At 45.8% G+C, this 25,398-nt stretch overlaps 2 protein-coding genes across 4 annotated transcripts in view; both read left to right on the top strand.

The window, feature by feature from the left end:
* The window catches only part of LOC109882771 (RNA polymerase-associated protein RTF1 homolog), a 28,290-nt gene extending 26,039 nt beyond the window's left edge, over positions 1-2,251 (top strand). The window contains exons 17-19 of one of the 3 annotated variants that reach the window (XM_031787680.1): positions 661-926; positions 1,003-1,347; positions 1,444-2,251. In XM_031787680.1, the coding sequence (XP_031643540.1) occupies positions 661-767 (107 nt within the window). In that variant the 3' untranslated portion in view covers positions 768-926; positions 1,003-1,347; positions 1,444-2,251. Of the gene's footprint in view, positions 1-660; positions 1,348-1,443 lie in introns of all 3 variants that reach the window. The other 2 variants (XM_031787681.1, XM_031787679.1) reach the window with 2 other exon arrangements.
* Positions 2,252-3,341: 1,090 nt separating this feature from the next.
* Positions 3,342-25,032, top strand: golga5 (golgin A5). Its single transcript, XM_031787678.1, has 13 exons — positions 3,342-3,900; positions 4,288-5,007; positions 5,189-5,425; positions 5,671-5,890; positions 6,472-6,595; positions 9,268-9,471; positions 9,660-9,830; positions 10,124-10,252; positions 15,052-15,150; positions 16,080-16,305; positions 20,406-20,505; positions 21,506-21,569; positions 22,685-25,032. The coding sequence occupies exons 2-13, from the start codon at positions 4,296-4,298 to the stop codon at positions 22,769-22,771; spliced, it is 2,373 nt and encodes a 790-aa protein (XP_031643538.1). The 5' UTR covers positions 3,342-3,900; positions 4,288-4,295; the 3' UTR covers positions 22,772-25,032.
* Positions 25,033-25,398: the final 366 nt, after the last annotated feature.

The following is a 25,398-nucleotide window of genomic DNA, read 5'->3' as shown; positions in this document are numbered from 1 at the left end:
TTCTGTCTCCCAGAAGTCTCTGTCCTCATCCACAACCTGTGTCTCCTCCCGCTGATTACCCAGACTGTCTGTAGCAGCAGCTCTCACACTGTCTCCCAGAAGCCTCTGTCCTCATCCACAACCTGTGTCTCCTCCCGCTGATTACCCAGACTGTCTGTAGCAGCAGCTCTCACACTGTCTCCCAGAAGCCTCTGTCCTCATCCACAACCTGTCTCCTCCCGCTGATTACCCAGACTGTCTGTAGCAGCAGCTCTCACATTGTCTCCCAGAAGTCTCTGTATCCGTATCCTGTGCTCATGTAATAAATAAAATGCTTAACGAATATACACGTTCATTCCAATAGATTATGCTAAATAAACCTATAGACCGATAAGCATGACTTGGTGAAATGGATTTACATCAATTCATAGGCTAAAAAGACTTTCGCAATGTTTTTCTTTCTCCTCCCAGACGATTGGCCGGTGGCATTTTTTAAAATCAGCTTTTTTTTATTGGCCAAAAGCCGGCTATGACCAGCTAATGGATCAGCTTCCCCTCACCAAGTCCTGACCTTAACCACTTGTGAGGGAAATGCTAAACTCACTCGAGGTCAGCGTCTAGGGGCACCTACACCTGTAACAACAGATGTCAGACTAATGTTGTTCCTCTGGTGTGTTTCAGAAGCCAAGTCTCTGTCAGTGAGCGCCAACACCCTGGCAGTGAAGGACGGTGCTCCACGTAGGTCTCTAAACCTGGAGGACTACAAGAAGAGGCGGGGCTTGATCTAAAGAACTACAGGAAGTAGATGAGGGGCTTCAACGACTAATCAAATGGCCTAAAACCTCAGTCAGTCAGAACCACCTGCATGTTGGTTGGCCATTCGCCCCAGGGCACCAGTGTGTTTGAGGGAAGAGAGTGAGAGGTGTGTGTGAGTGAGTGAGAGGTGTGTGTGAGTGAGTGAGAGGTGTGTGTGAGTGAGTGAGAGGTGTGTGTGAGTGAGAGGTGTGTGTGAGTGAGTGAGAGGTGTGTGTGAGTGAGTGAGAGGTGTGTGTGTGTGAGTGAGTGAGAGGTGTGTGTGTGTGAGTGAGTGAGAGGTGTGTGTGTGTGAGTGAGTGAGAGGTGTGTGTGTGTGAGTGAGTGAGAGGTGTGTGTGTGTGAGTGAGTGAGAGGTGTGTGTGTGTGAGTGAGTGAGAGGTGTGTGTGAGTGAGTGAGAGGTGTGTGTGTGAGTGAGTGAGAGGTGTGTGTGTGAGTGAGTGAGAGGTGTGTGTGTGAGTGAGTGAGAGGTGTGTGTGTGAGTGAGTGAGAGGTGTGTGTGAGTGAGTGAGAGGTGTGTGTGAGTGAGAGGTGTGTGAGTGAGTGAGTGAGAGGTGTGTGAGTGAGTGAGAGGTGTGTGAGTGAGTGAGAGGTGTGTGAGTGAGTGAGTGAGAGGTGTGTAAGTGAGTGAGTGAGTGAGTGAGTGAGAGGTGTGTGAGTGAGAGGTGTATGTGTGTGTGTGAGAGAGGCTGTCCATCTTAAAACAATAGGAAATAATAATTAAGAGAAGACAACTTTTTTTTTTTTTTTTTTTCCCTTGAAGGTTTTCTCTTAGACAGTTGTCCACCTTTACTACTTTTCTCTCGTTATTATGTGGTAAAAATTGTACTTGGAATGGTGTTATTTTTCTTTTGTAATTTCTAAGTTTTTATAAATAAATCTAATGTTGGTTCTCCCTCATACGGATCTGAAGTTCACTCTTTTGGTGTCCAGTTCTTTTGCAAGGGCATAGTGGTTGTGGATTCTTTCTGTGGCCAACTCTGTCTTGTAAGACTTAGATTGACATGATTTGAGGTTATTGGGACTGTCAACATTTATTGGGGTAGAATCTTGATTTCCACCCCCCCCCCCCCCCCACCCTGTTTCAGACACGGACTGTATTTTCTTCGTACATGATTTAGGTTTTCCCCTGACCTAAGAGGTTGAGGGCAGTACCACGTTCTCCAGCTGACCCGTTCTCTTTCTCAGACAGCAGGGCCGGCTCGTTATCTGCCTGGCTACTGGACAGCACTTTGTAAAGTCTACAAAAAAACACACAAAAAAAGATTTAAAAATGAATTTACATGGATCACAGAGAGAATTGTTTATTTTCTTTTTGGTACCCTTAACTCTCTCTTTTCCCGGAGCAGATTCTAAGTGTTATCGATCCTTAAACAGTTCCTGTATTGATGTGGCATGCCATGTAAATAATTCCCATTTGCAGTGCGGCAGAATAAAGAGAGACACTGTTTCGTAACATCTGTGTTCTCTTTTGTGTTTTGTCTTTCTCTCCCCATTACCAGTGGTTGAGATATCGTTGGGTGTTGGCACTATCCCCATGAGTGATTTATTTTTTTACAGATAACTCCTATTATTCACAAAAGGTTCTGTCAAGTTTATTTTGTGAATATTGTAGGGTCTCTCAAATTACTGCAGTCAAGCCAGCCACGCTTCAGACCCGTCCTGAATCTGGGTGCACGAATACACAACACCTGCCAATATCACATGTTTTCTGGAAACTAAAACAGGTACTCATGTAATAGATAGGGACATCACTAGTTACCACAGTCATAAAGTCATAAACCCTCATGTAATAGAAAGGTACATCACTAGTTACCACAGTCATGAACCCTGCCTAAATTATACAATCTTAAATTAGGAACAAAAAGCTAATTTTTATTATTTTCCTACATTTTTACGATATCGCCATTTTGACTTTGCCTGTGCTATCTAATGGAAACCCACAGATAGAGAAGATGACTTACAAATCATTTCAAGAAAACAGTTTGAAGCGCACAGTCTTTCACAATGTGACAGTGCACACTGAGGAAGAAATTATTTTTCATTTTCGCACCTTATCAAACATTTCTCTGAAATCACAGGTAGAGGGAGGTGCCAGTAGCTTACCAGGGGTGCTGCTTTCATTTGTGTTGTATTTAACCAGGTAAGTCAGTTAAGAACAAATTCTTATTTACAATGACGGCCTACCCCGGCAAAACCTGGACAACGCTGGGCCAATTGTGCAATGCCCTATGGGACTCCCAACCACGGCTGGATGTGATACAGCCTGGTTTTGAACCAGGGACTGTAGTGATGCCGCTTGCACTGAGGAGCAGTGCCTTAGACGGCTGTGCCACTCGGGGGCCCTAATATCACAGTGGTCAACAATTTCTCTCCAGAAATATGTTCAAAACCAATTACTTGTTATAACTAAGCCAAGATAGACCATGGCCTGTCGTTACCAATGGGAGCAAATGAATCATAGTGGGCAGAGCCAAGCACGAGTTATCGAGATCCTATTGGTGGGTTCTATCATTTATTTGCATATTTCAGTTAGGGAACGCCCACACTGAAGTGCTCGTGTGCAATAACTCAATTCGCCCTTGTACTCCATCTAAACAACAAACACATTTTAAACTTTGGAAAATGGTCAAGTCTTCCAACTTAGCCCTCTCTATTCGTAACATATTTTAGTTTTGGGAACACAAAACGGTATTGAGATCAAATGTTTCATGATGAGAAAATTTGCTGAATATCGGCCAAATTCCATCTCCCCCTACTTGGATTCCTCTCATCACCTTGGTGTTGAGTGGAAATGTCAACCGGATACTTCAGATTTATACATTCGGTGAAACATCTGGTTTACTGTTCTATCTGTGTCAAAATCCAGACCGCTGGCTTGTATTTTAATCAGGCATCGAGATAGGCGTTCTGTTTTTGGGGGTCCTTGCGTTAGTTCCTGGTCCACGTATGAGACAGATCCAAACGCTAATATTTACCTAACAAAGATTTACCAGATAATGTGTAAATGTGACACTATAGTCGATCTATTGATTATTCATCCCGGTCTATAAATTGTCTGGGATATTTATTTTATTTTTAGTTTTGGGCGTCGCTGTTGTTATACGGTAAGTCGACTAGCTAGTTAGCGATAATGGATGCTAATATGTTAAGATAGTTTGGTTGTCGGACCCTGTGTAATCCACCCCTGATTTATGCCGAAAGCTGAAAGTTGATATCTCAGTATGTTGTTAAACCTACCCACACAGACCATTTTATACTATTTTGAGGGTTAACTTAGTGATCACCCGGATTTCTAGCTAGCCTTCAAAGATGTTAGCCATAACATCAACAATCTTGCTATCTGTTGGACGGTAGAAGCAATGTCATCATAACATTTTGCATTATCTTTTGGTTTTAGGGGAATGTCTTTTGACATACACATGAGATTTTGTCACAAAAGCTATTGTTATTGAATTTCTGAATCTGACAAACTGATTAATTTGTGTTTCTAGGATGCAGAATGTCTTGGTTGGCTGACCTGGCAGGGAAAGCTGAAGACTTCCTGAATAAAGTGGATGCAGGAGCTGCCAGCCTGACCAAACCCCAAGGCCGCACCTCCTCCTTCTCCTCAGCCTACGATGCTCCTGACTCCACCGAAACCTCTCAGTACAGTAGCACTGGCTACAGCACCAACACATCAGAGACACAGCAACACCCCTATGGGAACTCCACCTCCCACAACGCACCAGGATCTGGTTTCATTACTGCAGCTGCTGGCAACATCAAAAAATCCAAAGGTTCCCTGTTGACTAGCTCAGCCACAGTCTCCACTACCAGCACCCTTCCCCTGGGGTCTTCCAGCACTGCCTCCTCCTCCAGCTCCATCAAACCCTCCTCCAGCTTTGTGAGGCCCAGTAAGAAGAGTCAGAGTGAGCAAGATGTAGATGATGACCTGTTGTTTGACTTCCTTAACAGCTCAGACCCTCCGGCAGCCAACGAGAGGCGGGAGGTCAGACCAAGAGATCCTCTCAGAGTATCTCCTGAAGGATCAGGCTCCCCACAGCCAGCACCTCCTGTCTCGGCTGCTGCCCCCATCATGGTCCCCTCAGCCCCCTCCACGCCCCCCTCCCTACGGGGCATGTCACGAACCTCCAGCTACAGCTCTCTGTCCACCAGTACTCACAGTGCCAAAACAGGGGGTTCGGAGGATGGCTCTGCCAAAGAAAGTCAAGGTACTGACACTTAAACTGGTAATGTTAATGTCAAGGCACTGCCTTTTTGTTATTTTATGTTTGGTCGACATCCATATAAGTTTATGAAATAATCAACACAGTGTTCTAGTTACAATTGCTAATTTAAATCATCAGCTCAACGTTCCCTCCTTTATGTGTTCTCTCTTTCTCTTTTTTCCAGACACACCTGATGGTTCTGACTCTGGGTTGGCTGTCCCCCAGTCTATCACCTACCTATCAGAGTCTCCGGCCACATACGAGGCCCCTCCCCCAGCCCTGGCCCCGCCCCCTATAGAGGAGCAGCAGAGTCAGATGATGTCCAGTCTGCGTTTGGAGAACCAGCTACTGAGGTCAGAGGTCACCTCCCTCAACCAGGAACTGGCATCCATCATCCAGAGAGCCAAAGACACTCAGGAGGGTGAGAGAGCTGAGAGAGAGAAGACTGAGGAAGAAGACTCATGTCCGGTCCCAAATCTGTTTATGCTGTCTTGCCAACTCCTATGGTCGTTGTCATGCCGATGGATGTTGTCTTGCCAACACAGCACTGACAGATCTGGGACCAGGTTTTGCTCATGTATGTGTATGTGTAGCAGACACCTAAATAATGTGGTTTGGTTTATGTCTGTCGTGGGCGTAACTATGGTCATAATCTCTTTCCTACAGAATTGAACCAGGCACGGTTACGCACAGAGAAGTGGAATTCGGACCAGTCTCGCACAGACCGCACGGTCAGGGAGCTGCGGTCGCAGGTTGATGACCTCACAGAGGCCCTCGGTGCTAAGGACGGGCAGTTGGCCGTGCTGAAAGTCAGGCTGGATGAGGCAGATCAGTTACTGAAGTCACGGAGCTCTGCTCTGGAGGAGGCACAGACTGAGAGATCCCGGTATGTTTACAATCTTTGTAGATGGATAGGCTTGGAAGAACTAAATCTGTTTGCTTCATTCATTATTAGTAAAAGACAACTACATTTGTCAGAAGTCCAGGTACATTTAATTAACCAAATCTTTGTGAATGAATAGATCCAGTCAATGAGGCTATCCTACTGCTTCAACATTTACATATTAGTATAAAATATATAAAAATAAAAATAGTCTGAGAATAATCCATATGTGACAGTGCTCACATGGGTAAACATGGTGTTGCTCCGGAGGCTCTGTGTGAGGTGCTCTCTGAATAGCTAGTCTATGTGTAACGGAGGTAAGAACGTGCCGTAAGCTCCACTCCACAGCTAGCTTGAAATGTCGCCAATGAAGTTATTGAATCGGATCCTTTTCTGTAGGAAAACTGGTTGGTACGTTGTCAAGGAGGTCTGGTCACGTGTCTTTATGGAGGACCACTGGTCTGAGCCCAGCAACCAAGGGAACTGGGACAGTGGAGAAAACGAAGCTGTTAGCATCACACTGAAGTTGGTTTTGTATAGTACTAGGGAGATGACGATTAACTTTGTACCCCTATCATGTCCAGGATCCTCCAGGACCACACAGAAGGAAGCAGTATGCAGTCCCAGGCCATGACGACCATGCAGGAGAGACTGAGGGAGGCAGACATGGCTCTACGCAGGGAACAGGATGGCTATAGACAGATGCAGGTAGAAAAATATATATACACACACGGTCCCAACTCTCAAGTACACATTGATATATATATTTAGGGTCGTTGCCCTGTTGGAAGGTGAACCTTCGCCCCAGTCTGAGGTCCTGAGCGCTGTGGAGCTCTATATATATATATATATATATATATATATATATATATATATATATATATATATATATATATATATATATATATATATATATATATATATATATATATATATATATATATATATATATATATATATATATATTTTTTTAAATTAATCTTTAATCTGTCAAAGCAAAATGAAGGATGGTGTAACTAGTGGAAACAGGGCACATCATGTACATTCAGAAAGTACAGACCCCTAGACTTTTTCAACATTTTGTTATGTTACAGCCTTATTCCTAATCAATCTACACACAATACCCCATAATATCACATTTACATAAGTATTCAGACCCTTTTACTCTGTACTTTGAAGAAGCACCTTTGGCAGAGATTATAGCCTCAAGTCTTCTTGGGTATGACGCTACGTACCCGTGGCGGCAGGTAGCCTAGTGGTTAGAGCCAGTAACCGAAAGGTGGCTAGATTGAATCCCTGAACTGACCAGATAAAAATCTGTCGTTCTGCCCCTGAACAAGGCAGTTTAACCCACTGTTCCCCATAAAGCCGTCATTGTAAATAAGAATTTGTTCTTAACTGACTTGTCTAGTTAAGTAAAAGTTAAATCAACTCGAAAGTAATACAGGTTTGGTACACCTGTATTTGGGGAGTTTCTCCCATTCTTCTCTGCAGATTCTCTCAAGCTCTGTCAGGTTGGATGGGGAGTGTCGCTGCACAGCTATTTTCAGGACGCTCCAGAGATGTTCAATCGGGTTCAGGTCCGGTCTCTGGCTGGGTGACTCTAGGACATTCGGAGACTTGTCCCGAAGTCTTGGTTGTGTGCTTAGGGTCGTTGCCCTGTTGGAAGGTGAACCTTCGCCCCAGTCTGAGGTCCTGAGCGCTGTGGAGCAGGTTTTCATCAACAATCTCTCTATACTTTGCTCCATTCATCTTTCCCTCGATCCTGACTAGTCTCTGCCGCTGAAAAACATCCCCGCAGCATGATGATCCCACCACTATGCTTCACCGTAGGGATGGTGGGTTGTTTCCTCCATACGTAACACTTGATATTCAGGCCAAATAGTTCAATCTTGGTTTCATCCAAGCGGGCTGTCATGTGCCTTTTACTGAGGAGTGGCTTCCGTCTGGCCACTCTACCATAAAGGCCTGATTAGTGGAGTGCTGCAGAGATGGTTGTCCTTCTGGAAGGTTCTCCCATCTCCAAAGAGGAACTCTGGAGCTCTGTCAGAGTGGCCATCGGGTTCTTGGTCACCTCCCTGACCAAGGCCTTTCTCCCCCGATTGCTCAGTTTGGCCGGGTGTCCAGCTCTATGAAGAGTCTTGGTGGTTCCAAACTTCTTCCATTTAAGAATGATGGAGGCCACTGTGTTCTTGGTGACCTTCAATGCTGCAGAAATGGTTTGGTACCTTTCCCCAGATCTGTGCCTCGACACAATCCTTAATTTAATAAATATATATTAACATTTATTTGGACTTTTTACCCATTTTTTTCATCCCCAGTTTCGCGGTATCTAATTGGTAGTTAGTCTTGTCTCATCACTAAAACTCCCGTGCGGACTCGGGAGAGGCGAAGGTCGAGAGGCGTACGTCCTCCAAAACACGACCCAACCAAGCCGCACTGCTTCATGACCCAACGCCCGCTTAACCCGGAAGCCAGCCGCACCAATGTGTCGGAGGAAACATCGTTACACCTGGCGACCGTGTCAGCGTACATGCGCCCGGCCCTCCACAGGAGTCGCTAGAGTGCGATGGGACAGGGACATCCATGCCGGCCAAACCCTCCCCTAAGCAGGACGACGCTGGGCCAATTGTGCGCCGCCCCATAGGTCTCCCGGCTGCGACAGAGCCTAGACTCTAACCAAGATCTCTAATGGAACAGCTAGCAACTGCGATGCAGTGCTTTAGACCACTGCACCACTCGGGAGGCCCTGCCTCGACACAATCCTGTCTCGGAGCTCTATGGACAATTCCTTCCACCTCATGGCTTGGTTTTGCTCTGACATGCACTGTCAACTGTGGGACCATTTATATAGACAGGTGTGTGCCTCTCCAAATCATGTCCAATCAAGTTGTAGAAACATCTTAGAGATGGTCAATGGAAACAGGATGCACCCGAGCGCAATTTCAAGTCTCATAACAAAGTGTCTGAATACTTATGTAAATAATGTATTTCAGTTTTTTTTTAAATTTTGAATAAATATGCAAAAAAACAAACATGTTTTGCTTTGTCATTATGGGGTATTGTGATGTCATTATGGGGTATTGTGATGTCATTAGGGGGTATTGTGATGTCATTATGGGGTATTGTGATGTCACTATGGGGTATTGTGATGTCACTATGGGGTATTGTGATGTCAGTATGGGGTATTGTGATGTCATTATGGGGTATTGTGATGTCACTATGGGGTATTGTGTGTTTGATTTAGTTTTACTTAATACATTTTAGAATAATGCTGTAACGAAATGTGTAACAAGTCAAGGGGGTCTGAATACTTTCCCGAAATGCACTGTAAAGTCAATCACAGACTACATAACGTGTCGTCTCCTCGGTTCCCACAGAGTGAGTTTGCGGTGCGGCTATCCAAGGTGGAGGCTGAGAGGCAGACGCTAGCGGAGGCGGTGACGGGCGCAGAGAGACGGGCTTCGGATGACAAGCACCGGGTCGACGACCTCCAACAGCAGATGAGGAGTGCCCGGAACGCAGCCGAGACTGCCAAGCAGGAGTTACAGGACTATAAAAGCAAAGCGTCCCGCATACTACAGGTAAGAGATGGAGATCTTTAAAAACATAATAATAATAATAATAATAATCTGTCACATATGGGAGATTTAGGACACAACTCACTATTTCCTTCTAATGCTTTTGTGTGTGTGTGTGTGGTGTTTGTGTGGTGTGTGTGTGGTGTGTGTGTGTGTGTGTGTGTGTGTGTGTGTGTGTGTGTCCTCTCCAGTCCAAAGAGAAGCTGATCAGCAGCCTGAAGGAGGGGTCAGGCTTGGATGGTCTGGAAGGAGGAGGAGCCGGAGTTTTGGAGCTGGAGGAGCTTAGACATGAGAAGGAGCTGCAGAGAGACGAGATCCAGAAACTACAGGGACAGATGCAGACGCTCCGTGCTGAGATACAGGTGAGAAGGGACTGGAGATGGTTTCAATGATATATATCCCTCTCTCGGGCCGACCCTCTCTCGGGCCGACACCCCCTTAGCACACATACAAAGCAACTTACAGTACAATGTGAGTGCATACAATTCTTTAGTATATTGATGTGATTCCTGCACTTTCCCTGCGGGACTTGAACTCCTCACCTTGCCGTTGCTAGCACCAACTGAGCCACACAGGACATGCTTACTTCAAGACAACCTTGGTAGCTGGATGACCTGGCTGTAAGAGTGAGATGTTGTGACCTTTCTTCTCCCAGGACTTGGAGGTAGCGGCCCTGACTGAGGCAGAGACGTGGCGAGAGCAGCAGCTGGAGAACCAGGAGCAACAGGCCCGACAGACCAGAGCCAAGCAGGAAGTGGAGGCCGAGGTGGAGCGCTACAAACAGGTAGCAGAGTATATCTTATTATACCACGGGCGTTGTTGAATACTCCTTTCTGATTGGCTTGAAGGGCATTCTAGAGCATGCGTTATTTCTCTGTAATGTACACTATAATTCAATGGCTCTGAAGGTCATTGTGTGTGTTATGTTTGAGCTGCTTTTGAAAGCAAAAGTCTGTTTTTTTTCAAAACATTATTGGCGTTGTTGATAAATAGAATTTCATAATAGTAAGCTAGAACTAACGCTTTTCGTACTGGAGTTGCCGCGATGAGACAAGATTGTAACTACCAATTAGATACCGTGAAACTGGGGTAAAAGTTTTTTTTTTATTCAAAGAATGCTGTTCATTGACTACAGTTCAGCATTCAACACTATTGTTCCATCCAAGCTCAACACTGAGCCCAGGGTCTGGACACCACCCACTGCAAATGGATTCTGGTCTCACTGACGGGCAGACCACAAGCTGTGAGGTTTGTCAACAACACCTCCTCCACACTGACTCTTAACACAGGGGGCCCCTCAGGGGTGTGTCCTCGGTCCTCTGCTGTACTTCCTGTTCACCCACAACTGTGTGACTTTGCACGACACCAACCCCATCATCAAGTCTGCTGACGACACCTCACGGTTGTAGTCCTGATAACCAACAACAATGAGATAGCCTTTAGGGAATAGGTCAGTGAACTGGCATTGTGGTGTCATGACAACAACCTCTCCATCAGTGTCAGCAAAACAAAGGAGTTGATTGTTGACTTCAGCAAGCAGAGGAAACATGCCCTGATTCACATCAATGGGATCACGAGTTTTAAGTTCCTCTGCGTCCACATCACAGAGGACTTGACATCGACCACCAACAACACCACCTGACCAGTTGCATCACAGCCTGGTAGGGAATTACTCCCTACACGACCGCAAGGCCCTCCAGAGGGTGGTGAAGAAGGCTCGGTACATCCCTGGGACCGTGGCCTTCCAGAGGGTGGTGTAGACGGCCCAGTACATCACTGGGACCGTGGCCCTCCAGTGGGTGGTGAAGATGGCTCGGTACATCCCTGGGACAGTGCTCCCACCCATCCAGGACTTCAACTCAAAATGGTGTCTGAGGAAGCATCATCAAGGACCGCAGCCACGATCTGTTCTCTCCCTTAGCGTTGGGAAGACTGTATCAGAGCATGAGGTCTGATACCAACAGGCTCAGAGACAGTTTCTATTTACAAGCCATCAGACTGTATCAGAGCATGAGGTCTGATACCAACAGGCTCAGAGACAGTTTCTATTTACAAGCCATCAGACTGCTGAACACTTGAACTGGACTGACCACCTGCTCTGATTCTCCGCACACATGCACTCACTCACATATACACAGACATACACACAGTATGTGGACACACCCCCTTTTTCAGCCACACCCCCATTGCTGACAGGTGTATAAAATCGAGCCCAGCAATCTCATTGGCAGTGGTGTAAAGCTCGCCGCTATTGGACACCGGAGCAGTGGAAACACATTTTCTGGAGTGATGAATCACTCTTCAACATCTGGCAGTTTGACTGACGAATCTGGGTTTGGCGGATGCCAGGAGAACGCTACCTGCCCGAAATAGATAGTGCCAACTGTAAAGTTTGGTGGAGGAGGAATAAAGGTCTGGGGCTGTTTTTCACGGTTCGGGCCCCTTAGTTCCACTGAAGGGCAACCTTAATGCTACAGCGTACATTGACATTCTAAACAATTCTATACTTCCAGCTTTGTGGCAACAGTTTGGGGAAGGCCCTTCCTGTTTCAGCATGACAATGCACAAAGCAAGGTCCTATTCAAAAATGGTTTGTCGAGATCTGTGTGGAAGAACTTGACTGGCCTGCACAGAGCCCTGACCTCGACTCCATCGAACACCTTTGGGATGAATTGGAACGCCGACTGCGAACCAGCCCTAATTGTCCAACATCAGTACCCGACCTCACTAATGCTCTTGTGGCTAAATGGAAGCAATTCCCTGCAGAAATGTTCCAATATCTAGTGGAAAGCCAAAGGGGGGACCGACTCCATATTAATGCCGAAGATTTTGACATGAGATGTTCGACGAGCAGGTGTCCACATACTTTTTGTCATGTGGTGTACGTTCATGCTACACACATCACAACTGATGCTACCAGACTATTATTACACTGCTCAGTTTATACACTGCCCCCCCCCCCACCCCCTTCCCCAATACACCTGTAAATATTATAAATTGTGCCTTCCTGTGTTATACTGATGCTAAAATGTGTATTCTATTTTATTTTTTTTGTATTCAAATCAAATCAAATCAAATGTATTTATATAGCCCTTCGTACATCAGCTGATATCTCAAAGTGCTGTACAGAAACCCAGCCTAAAACCCCAAACAGCAAGCAATGCAGGTGTAGAAGCACGGTGGCTAGGAAAAACTCCCTAGAAAGGCCAATACCTAGGAAGAAACCTAGAGAGGAACCAGGCTATGAGGGGTGGCCAGTACTCTCAAAGTGCCGTACAGAAACCCAGCCTAAAACCCCCAAACAGCAAGCAATGCAGGTGTAGAAGCACGGTGGCTAGGAAAAACTCCCTAGAAAGGCCAATACCTAGGAAGAAACCTAGAGAGGAACCAGGCTATGAGGGGTGGCCAGTACTCTCAAAGTGCTGTACAGAAACCCAGCCTAAAACCCCAAACAGCAAGCAATGCAGGTGTAGAAGCACGGTGGCTAGGAAAAACTCCCTAGAAAGGCCAGAACCTAGGAAGAAACCTAGAGAGGAACCAGGCTATGTGGGGTGGCCAGTCCTCTTCTGGCTGTGCTGGGTAGAGAGGAACCAGGCTATGAGGGGTGGCCAGTACTCTCAAAGTGCTGTACAGAAACCCAGCCTAAAACCCCAAACAGCAAGCAATGCAGGTGTAGAAGCACGGTGGCTAGGAAAAACTCCCTAGAAAGGCCAGAACCTAGGAAGAAACCTAGAGAGGAACCAGGCTATGTGGGGTGGCCAGTCCTCTTCTGGCTGTGCTGGGTAGAGAGGAACCAGGCTATGAGGGGTGGCCAGTACTCTCAAAGTGCTGTACAGAAACCCAGCCTAAAACCCCAAACAGCAAGCAATGCAGGTGTAGAAGCACGGTGGCTAGGAAAAACTCCCTAGAAAGGCCAATACCTAGGAAGAAACCTAGAGAGGAACCAGGCTATGTGGGGTGGCCAGTCCTCTTCTGGCTGTGCTGGGTAGAGAGGAACCAGGCAATGAGGGGTGGCCAGTACTCTCAAAGTGCTGTACAGAAACCCAGCCTAAAACCCCAAACAGCAAGCAATGCAGGTGTAGAAGCACGGTGGCTAGGAAAAACTCCCTAGAAAGGCCAATACCTAGGAAGAAACCTAGAGAGGAACCAGGCTATGTGGGGTGGCCAGTACTCTCAAAGTGCTGTACAGAAACCCAGCCTAAAACCCCAAACAGCAAGCAATGCAGGTGTAGAAGCACGGTGGCTAGGAAAAACTCCCTAGAAAGGCCAATACCTAGGAAGAAACCTAGAGAGGAACCAGGCTATGTGGGGTGGCCAGTACTCTCAAAGTGCTGTACAGAAACCCAGCCTAAAACCCCAAACAGCAAGCAATGCAGGTGTAGAAGCACGGTGGCTAGGAAAAACTCCCTAGAAAGGCCAATACCTAGGAAGAAACCTAGAGAGGAACCAGGCTATGAGGGGTGGCCAGTACTCTCAAAGTGCTGTTCAGAAACCCAGCCTAAAACCCCAAACAGCAAGTAATGCAGGTGTAGAAGCACGGTGGCTAGGAAAAACTCCCTAGAAAGGCCAGAACCTAGGAAGAAACCTAGAGAGGAACCAGGCTATGTGGGGTGGCCAGTCCTCTTCTGGCTGTGCTGGGTAGAGAGGAACCAGGCTATGAGGGGTGGCCAGTACTCTCAAAGTGCTGTACAGAAACCCAGCCTAAAACCCCAAACAGCAAGCAATGCAGGTGTAGAAGCACGGTGGCTAGGAAAAACTCCCTAGAAAGGCCAGAACCTAGGAAGAAACCTAGAGAGGAACCAGGCTATGTGGGGTGGCCAGTCCTCTTCTGGCTGTGCTGGGTAGAGAGGAACCAGGCAATGAGGGGTGGCCAGTACTCTCAAAGTGCTGTACAGAAACCCAGCCTAAAACCCCAAACAGCAAGCAATGCAGGTGTAGAAGCACGGTGGCTAGGAAAAACTCCCTAGAAAGGCCAATACCTAGGAAGAAACCTAGAGAGGAACCAGGCTATGTGGGGTGGCCAGTCCTCTCAAAGTGCTGTACAGAAACCCAGCCTAAAACCCCAAACAGCAAGCAATGCAGGTGTAGAAGCACGGTGGCTAGGAAAAACTCCCTAGAAAGGCCAATACCTAGGAAGAAACCTAGAGAGGAACCAGGCTATGTGGGGTGGCCAGTCCTCTTCTGGCTGTGCTGGGTAGAGAGGAACCAGGCTATGAGGGGTGGCCAGTACTCTCAAAGTGCTGTACAGAAACCCAGCCTAAAACCCCAAACAGCAAGCAATGCAGGTGTAGAAGCACGGTCCTATTTTTTGTTATTGTTGCCATAGAAAGTAAGCGTTTCATTGGACGATGTCTACCCAAGCATATCCAAAGCAATCCTACTAATGAAACTTGGGTCCTATTCATTTAAGGTGTGCAACGGGGACAAAAACAACAACATTATGAAACGTTTTGCAATGTAAAACGTGCGTTTCTTATTCGACCACATGTCCAGGTAGTCCCTGCCTGTTTCTTTCTCTATATCTGGGCTAAGGGGAACTTTTTGTTGTTGGTGTGTGTGTGTGTGTGTGTGTGTGTGATGTAGGAGCTACAGTATGTCGAGGAGGAAAACCACCGTGCCAAGACAACACTGCAGAGTCGCATCAAGGATCGGGAAGATGAGATACAGAAACTCAGAAACCAGGTATATAGACAGTTGAAGTTGGAAGTTTACGTACACTTAGGTCGGAGTCATTAACATTCATTTTTCAACCGCTCCACAAATTTCTTGTTAACCAACTGTTGTTTTGGCAAGTCTGTTAGGACATCTACTTTGTGCATGACACAAGTCATTTTTCCAACAATTGTTTACAAGTCCTCCACTGGCAGCTTCATTGAATTGTACCTGCAAAGCACCAGTGAAGAGGCGACTCCGGGATGCTGGCCTTCTAGGCAAAGAAAAAGACATATCTCAGACTGGCCAATAAAAAGAAAAGATTAAGATGGGTAAAAGAACACAGACACTGGACAGAGGAACTCTGCCTAGAAGGCCAGCATCCCGGAGTCTCCTCTTCACTGTTGATGTTGAAACTGGTGTTTTGCAGGTACTATTTAACGAAGCTGCCAGTTGAGGACTTGTGAGGCGTCTGTTTCTCAAACTAGACACTCTAATGTACTTGTCCTCTTGCTCAGTTGTGCACCGGGGCCTCCCACTCCTCTTTTTGTATTCTGGTTAAAAAATCTATCCGTTTCCAGCTACAATAGTCATGTACAACATTAACAATGTCTACACAGTATTTCTGACCAATTTGATGTTATTTTAATGGACAAAAAAAAGAAGTGCTTTTCTTTATAAAAACAAGGACGTTTCTAAATGATCCCAAACTTTTGAACGGTAGTGTATGTCAATAAAGTTAACATAATAAAATATATATATATATATCTATCTCGTGCAGTGAAATGCTTATAGTCCTAGCCCCTAACAATGCAGTAGAATGTCAAAAAAAGGGCACATTTTTTGGGAGAATAATTTTAGGACTATAAACATTTCACTGCACGACATATAACATCTGCTTAGCTGTAAGTGACCAATACTCTAATGTAACATTTCCCTGTCCCCGCCCCCCTCCCTAGCTGACCAATAAGGCTCTGAGCAGCAGTAGCCAGGTGGAGCTAGAGAGCAGGTTACACCAGCTGACGGAGACTCTGATCCAGAAACAGACCATGTTGGAGTCCCTGGGAACAGAGAAGAGCTCACTGGTCTTTCAGCTAGAGAGGCTGGAGACCCAGCTGAAGAGCGTCCAGGGAGGAGGGCAGACCGGGGGTCCGGCCATTAACATGAGCAGCATGGAGAGCCCAGGTGAGGCTGGGGCTGTTTAAAAAAAAAATACAAAATTGCACCCTATATACATTTAGTACACTATTTTTGACCAGCTCAGGTGAGACTGATGTCATGTGGACAGATATGATTAGGTAGCCTGGTTGTCATGTGGACGGATATGATTAGGTAGCCTGGTTGTCATGTGGACGGATATGATTTAGGTAGCCTGGTTGTCATGTGGACGGATATGATTTAGGTAGCCTGGTTGTCATGTGGACGGATATGATTTAGGTAGCCTGGTTGTCATGTGGACGGATATGATTTAGGTAGCCTGGTTGTCATGTGGACGGATATGATTTAGGTAGCCTGGTTGTCATGTGGACGGATATGTTTTAGGTAGCCTGGTTGTCTTATGGATGGATATGATTTTGGTAGCCTGGTTGTCATGTTGACGGATATGATTTAGGTAGCCTGGTTGTCATGTGGACGGACATGATTTTAGGTAGCCTGGTTGTCATGTGGACGGATATGCTTAGGTAGCCTGGTTGTCATGTGGACGGATATGATTTAGGTAGCCTGGTTGTCATGTGGACGGATATGATTAGGTAGCCTGGTTGTCATGTGGACGGATATGATTTAGGTAGCCTGGTTGTCATGTGGACGGATATGATTTAGGTAGCCTGGTTGTCATGTGGACGGATATGATTTAGGTAGCCTGGTTGTCATGTGGACGGATATGATTAGGTAGCCTGGTTGTCATGTGGACGGATATGATTAGGTAGCCTGGTTGTCATGTGGACGGACATGATTAGGTAGCCTGGTTGTCATGTGGACGGATATGATTAGGTAGCCTGGTTGTCATGTGGACGGATATGATTAGGTAGCCTGGTTGTCCCAGATATGTTAATTATAATAATATATAATAATAATAATTATAGAATAATAATCTCCTTTAGGTATTGGTCTGGGTCCAGGCTAAGGGCTGGTTCAGGGTGGGGAATTATTATTTTTGGGGAAAAAACAAACTCCAGGCTACTCTTGATTGTCTAAAACTAGATAAAGTTTGTCGAAATTATAATGGACTTTTAATATAGTTTTAATATATATATTTTTTAATAACTGCCCTTCTGCTGGCCTGCAAATTGTTTTTGACGAACAAATCGGTCTGAAAATGAATCTGTGCTGCCCTCTGCTGAGTTTTGAAAGCCGGGTGTTGCCCTCGAGCCAAGATGTTTTCCAACCCGTGGACCAGTTGGTTAAAGTGGTACATTTCTTGACGCTCAGATAACTTTATTTGATAGATCGTCGTTGCAAGTAAATAAATACATTGATTTGGGAAGCATTTTTTGTTGTTGTATTTGATGAAGAAGCACTCAGCTCAAGCTCTTTACTTGATTTCTTTTATTTTTAGACAAAAAAAAAATGTCTTCAGATGACCACTCTCAAATGTTTTGGTGTATGTAAAGCATTTCCCACACTGAGAGCAGAGGTAGGGTCTCTCCTGTGGGAACTCTCACTGAGCGTGAAGGAAACTCTTTCTACAAGAGAAGGCTATTTCTTCTGTGTGGATCACCTGGTGGCTTGTAAGATCACTGGTGTTCGGCAAATGTCTTCCCACATTCAATGCAGAGTGATAAGGACGTTCTCATGTGTGCCGTGCCTGGTGAAAACTGTTCCCACACTCATCACAGGTGTATGGTCTTTAACCCAGTGTGGATCATCATGTGTTTATTATCAAGCTCATCTTTTCGGCGAAAGATGTACCACATTGTTGGCAACAATGGATTAATTTGTGCCTACTGAGAGAGATTGTGTGTGTGTGTACGACAAACTCTTTAAAAAAAATAAAAAATGTACACACGCTGTACATGGGGAAGGATCTTTCTCCTGTGTGGATCCGCGCTGGTGCTTTATAAGATCTGCGAAATGTGAAAACATACTCCCACATTCAGTGCAGTGGTAGTGCTTTTCTCTTCCTTTCCATCTCCTTTGGATTTTCTAACCTTGTGTGGATTAGGAACCTGATTTGTTCACATAATTTCCATGTGTTTTGGTGGGTTAGGAACCTGATTTGTTCAGATCTGTGCCTTTAGGATGTCCTTTCATCTGACATTGTGGTGCATTTGTACTTTAGAGACAAACTCGGATCCTTCTCTCTTCCTCAAACACACTTAACAACAAGACATTGATTCTCAGTCTGTTTAAAAATTCCTCGAAGCTTTCAGCCGGGTGACTTTTCAAACCCACTTCTGTTGCCTCAGTTTTGATGTGAAAATGTTTCTAAGGCCCGGGAGTAATACTTATGTGTTGACAACACGTGACCAGGCTTCGTCACACTCCTGTCTGGAAAAAGCCTGTTGGTCAGCAGCTGGTCCAAAATCAGGCTCACTTTTCACAAAAACAGGAAGTGGGGAGGAAAGGCTGTTTCTGGTGAAAAAAATCACAGCTCACCTCACAGCTAGATCCTTATATGAAAGCACACAACAAAAGTGTTATTCCATGTGGAATTGACTAAACATGGCTATGACATTAATACTTAATTTGACAACCGACAACATCATCTAGTTCTTTTCTGCATAAAATCATAACTGAGAAATATTTCATCAAAGAAATCTGTAGATTAAAAAAATAAAAAATAAAAAAATTGCTGTGTGTTTGTTGCTCAAAATACCAACTTCAATATCAATTTGAGTCTTCACAGCGTTTTTTCAGAGATTGAACAAACAAGATTAACCATGACAACCAGCAGAACTAAAACTAAATGATTCACTTTCAGTTCTCTACTCTCTTACGATGTTTAATTACCCCTAAAGTAGTTTTTGTCTTTAAGTTAACTGTAGCATAGTGTATCAGAGGCCTTTACAGCTACACAACAAGAGAAATGCAGCTATACAACAAGGGGAAAATACAACCGTACAACAAGAAAGCAGAATCAAAATGACCAGAATCCAGTTGAACATCGGAAGGACTCAGATTTACCATATAGTTTTTTTTTATATTGACACTTCTCGGGGGACAGCAAGATTAGGGGGGGGGGCAGCAAGATTAGGGGGGGGGGGCAGCAAGATTAGGGGGGGGACAGCAAGATTAGGGGGGGGGACAGCAAGATTAGGGGGGGGGACAGCAAGATTAGGGGGGGGGGCAGCAAGATTAGGGGGGGGGGGGGGGCAGCAAGATTAGGGGGGGGACAGCAAGATTAGGGGGGGGACAGCAAGATTAGGGGGGAACAGCAAGATTAGGAGGAACAGATCTCCTTTGTTCCTAAAATAGAGAAGTCTTCTCCCTTGTTCCTAAAATAGAGAAGTCTTCTCCCTCGTTCCTAAAATAGAGAAGTCTTCTCCCTCGTTCCTAAAATAGAGAAGTCTTCTCCCTCGTTCCTAAAATAGAGAAGTCTTCTCCCTCGTTCCTAAAATAGAGAAGTCTTCTCCCTCGTTCCTAAAATAGAGAAGTCTTCTCCCTCGTTCCTAAAATAGAGAAGTCTTCTCCCTCGTTCCTAAAATAGAGAAGTCTTCTCCCTCGTTCCTAAAATAGAGAAGTCTTCTCCCTCGTTCCTAAAATAGAGAAGTCTTCTCCCTCGTTCCTAAAATAGAGAAGTCTTCTCCCTCGTTCCTAAAATAGAGAAGTCTTCTCCCTCGTTCCTAAAATAGAGAAGTCTTCTCCCTCGTTCCTAAAATAGAGAAGTCTTCTCCCTCGTTCCTAAAATAGAGAAGTCTTCTCCCTCGTTCCTAAAATAGAGAAGTCTTCTCCCTCGTTCCTAAAATAGAGAAGTCTTCTCCCTCGTTCCTAAAATAGAGAAGTCTTCTCCCTCGTTCCTAAAATAGAGAAGTCTTCTCCCTCGTTCCTAAAATAGAGAAGTCTTCTCCCTCGTTTCTAAATAGAGCACTAATTTGCTCCAGTGGTAGTAGGACTTTTTAATCTCACAATTCCACTGATTTTATTGTTCGTGGCTGGTCTTTTTTATCCAGTTCTAATGTATTTGCATGGCACAGATTATTATTATATATATTTTTTTAAGGAGATTTGAGCATATTTTGGGGAAGCTGAGATGTTACTAGTAAAATATTTGAGATTGGTTTGTTTTCACCATAACCTCTTGAATGGCAGGACTAAAAAGGCCTTTTTATGTTAACTTCACACAGGAACACGACAGAGGAATGCACCAATCCTGTTCAACGACCACGACAGTCCAGGAGTGTATGGCCAGGTACGCAAGGCAGCCAGCACCATCGACCGGTTCAGGTGAGCTATTATACCAGAGGGTTGGCCTTATCATAACATACTTTTTTTGTTTTTTTTAAAGGAGTGTGATTTAAAAAATTTAAAACAATGTTTTATTCAGACAGTACAGAAATGGGTATACGGGGCCAGACAGGACGGGAACGGGGGTGGGCGGGCCAGACGGGACGGGGGTGGGCGGGCCAGACGGGACGGGGGTGGGCGGGCCAGACGGGACGGGGGTGGGCGGGCCAGACGGGACGGGGGTGGGCGGGCCAGACGGGACGGGGGTGGGCGGGCCGGGCGGGCCAGACGGGACGGGGGTGGGCGGGCCAGACGGGACGGGGGTGGGCGGGCCGGACGGGGGTGGGCGGGCCAGACGGGACGGGGGTGGGCGGGCCAGACGGGACGGGGGTGGGCGGGCCAGACGGGACGGGGGTGGGCGGGCCAGACGGGACGGGGAACGGGGGTGGGTGGGCCAGACGGGACGGGGGTGGGCGGGCCAGACGGGACGGGGGTGGGCGGGACGGGGGTGGGCGGGCCAGACGGGACGGGGGTGGGCGGGCCAGACGGGACGGGGGTGGGCGGGCCAGACGGGACGGGGGTGGGCGGGCCAGACGGGACGGGGGTGGGCGGGCCAGACGGGACGGGGGTGGGCGGGCCAGACGGGACGGGGGTGGGCGGGCCAGACGGGACGGGGAACGGGGGTGGGCGGGCCAGACGGGACGGGGAACGGGGGTGGGCGGGCCAATCAACCACAAGGCTATTATTTTAGTTTCAGGAATGTTACCATACAACTACACCTGCAAGTTACGTTTGAGGAATTGTTTGTTATGGTTAAAAAACATGAGCTGTTTTTGTGTGTTTTCTTTGTTGTTAAAAGAGCAGTGGAATTTAATTCTCGTTCTGTACGTTGTGATGCTTAATTCCGATTTTATAGGCACGAATGTTTACCATTCAACCACACGAGTGTCACACATTTATATCTTACCTCGACAATAATCCGAGAATCTTGTCCTTCCAGCATCCGGTTAGGAATCTTCCTGAGACGCTACCCCATGGCTCGGGTTTTTGTAATACTGTATATGGTGAGGGTCTTTTGCTCTAATGCTATTTTTGTATTTTTTTTGTAGCAACTACTATAATTACTGTACATGTAACGCTAACCAAAATACACTGCTCAAAAAAATAAAGGGAACACTAAAATAACACATCCTAGATCTGAATGAATGTAATATTCTTATTAAATACTTTTTTTTTTACATAGTTGAATGTGCTGACAACAAAATCACACAAAAATTATCATTGGAAATCAAATTTATCAACCCATGGAGGTCTGGATTTGGAGTCACACTCAAAATTAAAGTGGAAAACCACACTACAGGCTGATCCAACTTTGATGTAATGTCCTTAAAACAAGTCAAAATGAGGCTCAGTAGTGTGTGTGGCCTCCACGTGCCTGTATGACCTCCCTACAATGCCTGGGCATGCTCCTGATGAGGTGGCGGATGGTCTCCTGAGGGATCTCCTCCCAGACCTGGACTAAAGCATCCGCCAACTCCTGGACAGTCTGTGGTGCAATGTGGCATTGGTGGATGGAGCGAGACATGATGTCCCAGATGTGCTCAATTGGATTCAGGTCTGGGGAATGGGCGGGCCAGTCCATAGCATCAATGCCTTCCTCTTGCAGGAACTCCTGACACACTCCAGCCACATGAGGTCTAGCATTGTCTTGCATTAGGAGGAACCCAGGGCCAACCGCACCAGCATATGGTCTCACAAGGGGTCTGAGGATCTCATCTCGGTACCTAATGGCAGTCAGGCTACCTCTGGAGGGCTGTGCGGCCCTACAAAGAAATGTCACCCCACACCATGACTGACCCACCGCCAAACCGGTCATGCTGGAGGATGTTGCGGGCAGCAACATGTTGTCTATTCCATTTGCACAACAGCATGTGAACTTTATTGTCAATCAGTGTTGCTTCCTAAGTGGACAGTTTGATTTCACAGAAGTGTGATTGACTTGGAGTTACATTGTGTTGTTTAAGTGTTCCCTTTATTTTTGTTGAACAGTGTATAAGTTAAAATTCTCTCTTCATTTTTTAGCTGAATAAAACCAATGAAACCAGTACAAACCTCTTGCTGTTTCGAAATAAATGTGTCACAATGATTTTTTAGTTTTTTTTGTGTTTTTTTTTTTCAGGCACTACTGCACCTATGGGTCATGATTGTTCTGTTGACCTATTCTCCAGAGATGCATGAGATCCACGACCATCCTGCAGGGACATAGACCTCAAGGCCTGAACGATGTCATGATAGAGCTTTATGTATATGTGTATATATGTGTGTATGTTGTTTTGATCTGGGGTAAGGTGAAGATGCGTTCTCTTTGTCATCAAAGACTAGCCTGGTGCCAGATCTGTTTGTGCTGTTCAGACCTGCCTACCATGCACACAACTTTAGGTCAAAAGTATGCTGGTATGGAGGGGGACCTTTAAAATAACACACATAGGCTTTTTAAATCGGCGAATTGTGGCTTTTGACTCAACCGTCAGAAGTTGGAGCTGAGCTAATCAGAGGAGGAAAAATCTTTCTCTCAGCTACAGCCGGTACCCCTAAAGTCACAGTATTATCGCTCAGCTAACTATCGCTCAGCTACAGCCAGTAACCCTAAAGTCACAGAACTCTCTTTCTCTCTCTCAGCTACAGCCGGTACCCCTAAAGTCACAGAACTCTCTCTCTCAGCTACAGCCGGTAACCCTAAAGTCACAGAACTCTCTCTCAGCTACAGCCAGTACCCCTAAAGTCACAGACCATTTCTCAGGCTGGATGGCAGGTCTCCGCCACGCCCGTTGATACCACTGATGTGTGAGGGGGGAAAAAGGAGAACGAATTGTTTTGCTTAATTAATACATTTTCCAAAATTGTGTGTTTAGTCAAGCACATAACCACTATTATTTTGTAGTTAGCTCCTTGGTTAAGGCGTCATTACGACGAACGTAAGTTAGCTACAACATTTATTAAACGAACCGAGAACATTGTCTTGACTGCACACGTTTTTTGCTCTCAGTAACACGAGAGCGTTGACGAGTGAAGGGAGGGAAATGTGCGCGTCGTTGCGCGGATAGGAAACGGTCATGGCAGAGAGCTCCTCCACCCGGTACCGTCCTTCACAGAAAGTTATGTTAAGACGTTTTAACGATTACTAGGCCAATGTTAATGGATCAGTTTTTTTTGTTCTGTCCTCTTGATTATAGCTCGATGTCAACAGTAGGCTGCTAATGCTGTGGTAAATCAGTTCACCAATGACAACGAGGCATGTTGAATGAATGGTAGTCTAGTAGTCAGACCTGATGGATGAGATCAGGGATAGAGATCTGGAAACCAGTTGATGGCTCTAATTCAGTTGAGGTGGCTCTAATTCAGTTGAGGTGGCTCTAATTCAGTTTTATGTTCCATATAGCCGACAGTAAGCTAGACCTTAATACATTGCATCCAATAATTGAATTATTCAGAATTCTCCCCATAACAAAATGAAAACGCCAGTTTACACTTTCACTAGACTCTATCCACATAAAGACATCGATTTAATTAGAATTTCCCCTAAATTGAACCTAGAAAAAAATGTGAACGTGTCATTGAGACCACCTCAATTTGATTTAGGATCAAACACAAGACTACATTTTTATATAATATAAGACTAGGTTTCAAGAAATGGCAGTTTTAAAGCTTTTTTTTTTAAATGTTAAAATATCGTTAATGGGGTCTGTGGTGAAGTGATACCTCAAGGTTGGCAGGTCTGTGTTTTGCCAGCGCCGTTCTCCGTTGGCATGACAATGACCATAGGAATTGGCTAGAAAGCACACCTAGATCTGAGACCAAAGGCTAGTTGGGAGTAGGGATGGAGCAAGCTACTGATTTAATGACTCGATAGGCACAGAACCGACATGTTAGCTACTCTATGGGACACGGACTGACTTAGGATCACTTTTCCCTGTTATCCACCTCCTAAGGGTTGCACAATTCTTGTAACTTTACCCAATAATTTCAAGGTTTTCCAGACACTCTTTCTGGCGGTTTCCTGCAATCAGGAGAATAACCAAGGAGGGAATCAGGGGAGGGGAGGGGAGGGGAGGGGGGGGGATCCACTAACTGGAATCCTCCAACTTGGATTTCTGGGAATTTTGGAGAAAGTTACTAGTATTGTGCAACTCACCCCTGTCTCCCCCCCGTCCCCTGTCTCCCCCCTCGTCCCCTGTCTCCCCCCTCGTCCCCTGTCTCCCCCCTCGTCCCCTGTCTCCCCCTCGTCCCCTGTCTCCCCCTCGTCCCCTGTCTCCCCCACGTCCTACCTACAGATCCACAGGTCAGTCACAGTAGAACGGTGTTTTTTTAGCTGTTATTACGCAGTCAGATGCTGGTGGTTGGTGCAGTGATGACGGCATATTCATTACAGTTCTATTAATTTCTCCTGATCCCCTTCTCCTGTATGATGTAACCCTCCCCGTCTTAAATCTGTTCGTTTCTATGGCGGAAATAAATCCATCCACAGTCTTCATGTGAGTAAAATCATACCTAGAAAAATATTATATAAAAATATTATATATATATATTATATATAATGCTGGTATGGAAACCGGAACATTTCGGTACAGTAGTATAAATGCCGACAGATAATTAACATGGTGGATTCTTTTTTGTGTCGGTAAAATGTATTATGCGAGAAATGGAGGTGGAAATGATGTGTGTGGTCCTTCCACGACGAAAACCATGCAGTTTTATTAGGCTACAGATGAAATAGGTTATGATGAATTTCACAGGGTGGTGAAGAAGTGTACGGTGATCTTGATGCTCCTTTCCAATAAATATCGAGGGTCTTATTCTGGTGACGTGATGATCGATGCTTGGCTGCCGTTTTGA

This window comes from Oncorhynchus kisutch, linkage group LG14, assembly GCF_002021735.2.
Source record: "Oncorhynchus kisutch isolate 150728-3 linkage group LG14, Okis_V2, whole genome shotgun sequence".
Lineage (NCBI taxonomy): Eukaryota > Metazoa > Chordata > Actinopteri > Salmoniformes > Salmonidae > Oncorhynchus > Oncorhynchus kisutch.
This window is presented reverse-complemented; position numbering and strand designations above follow the sequence as displayed.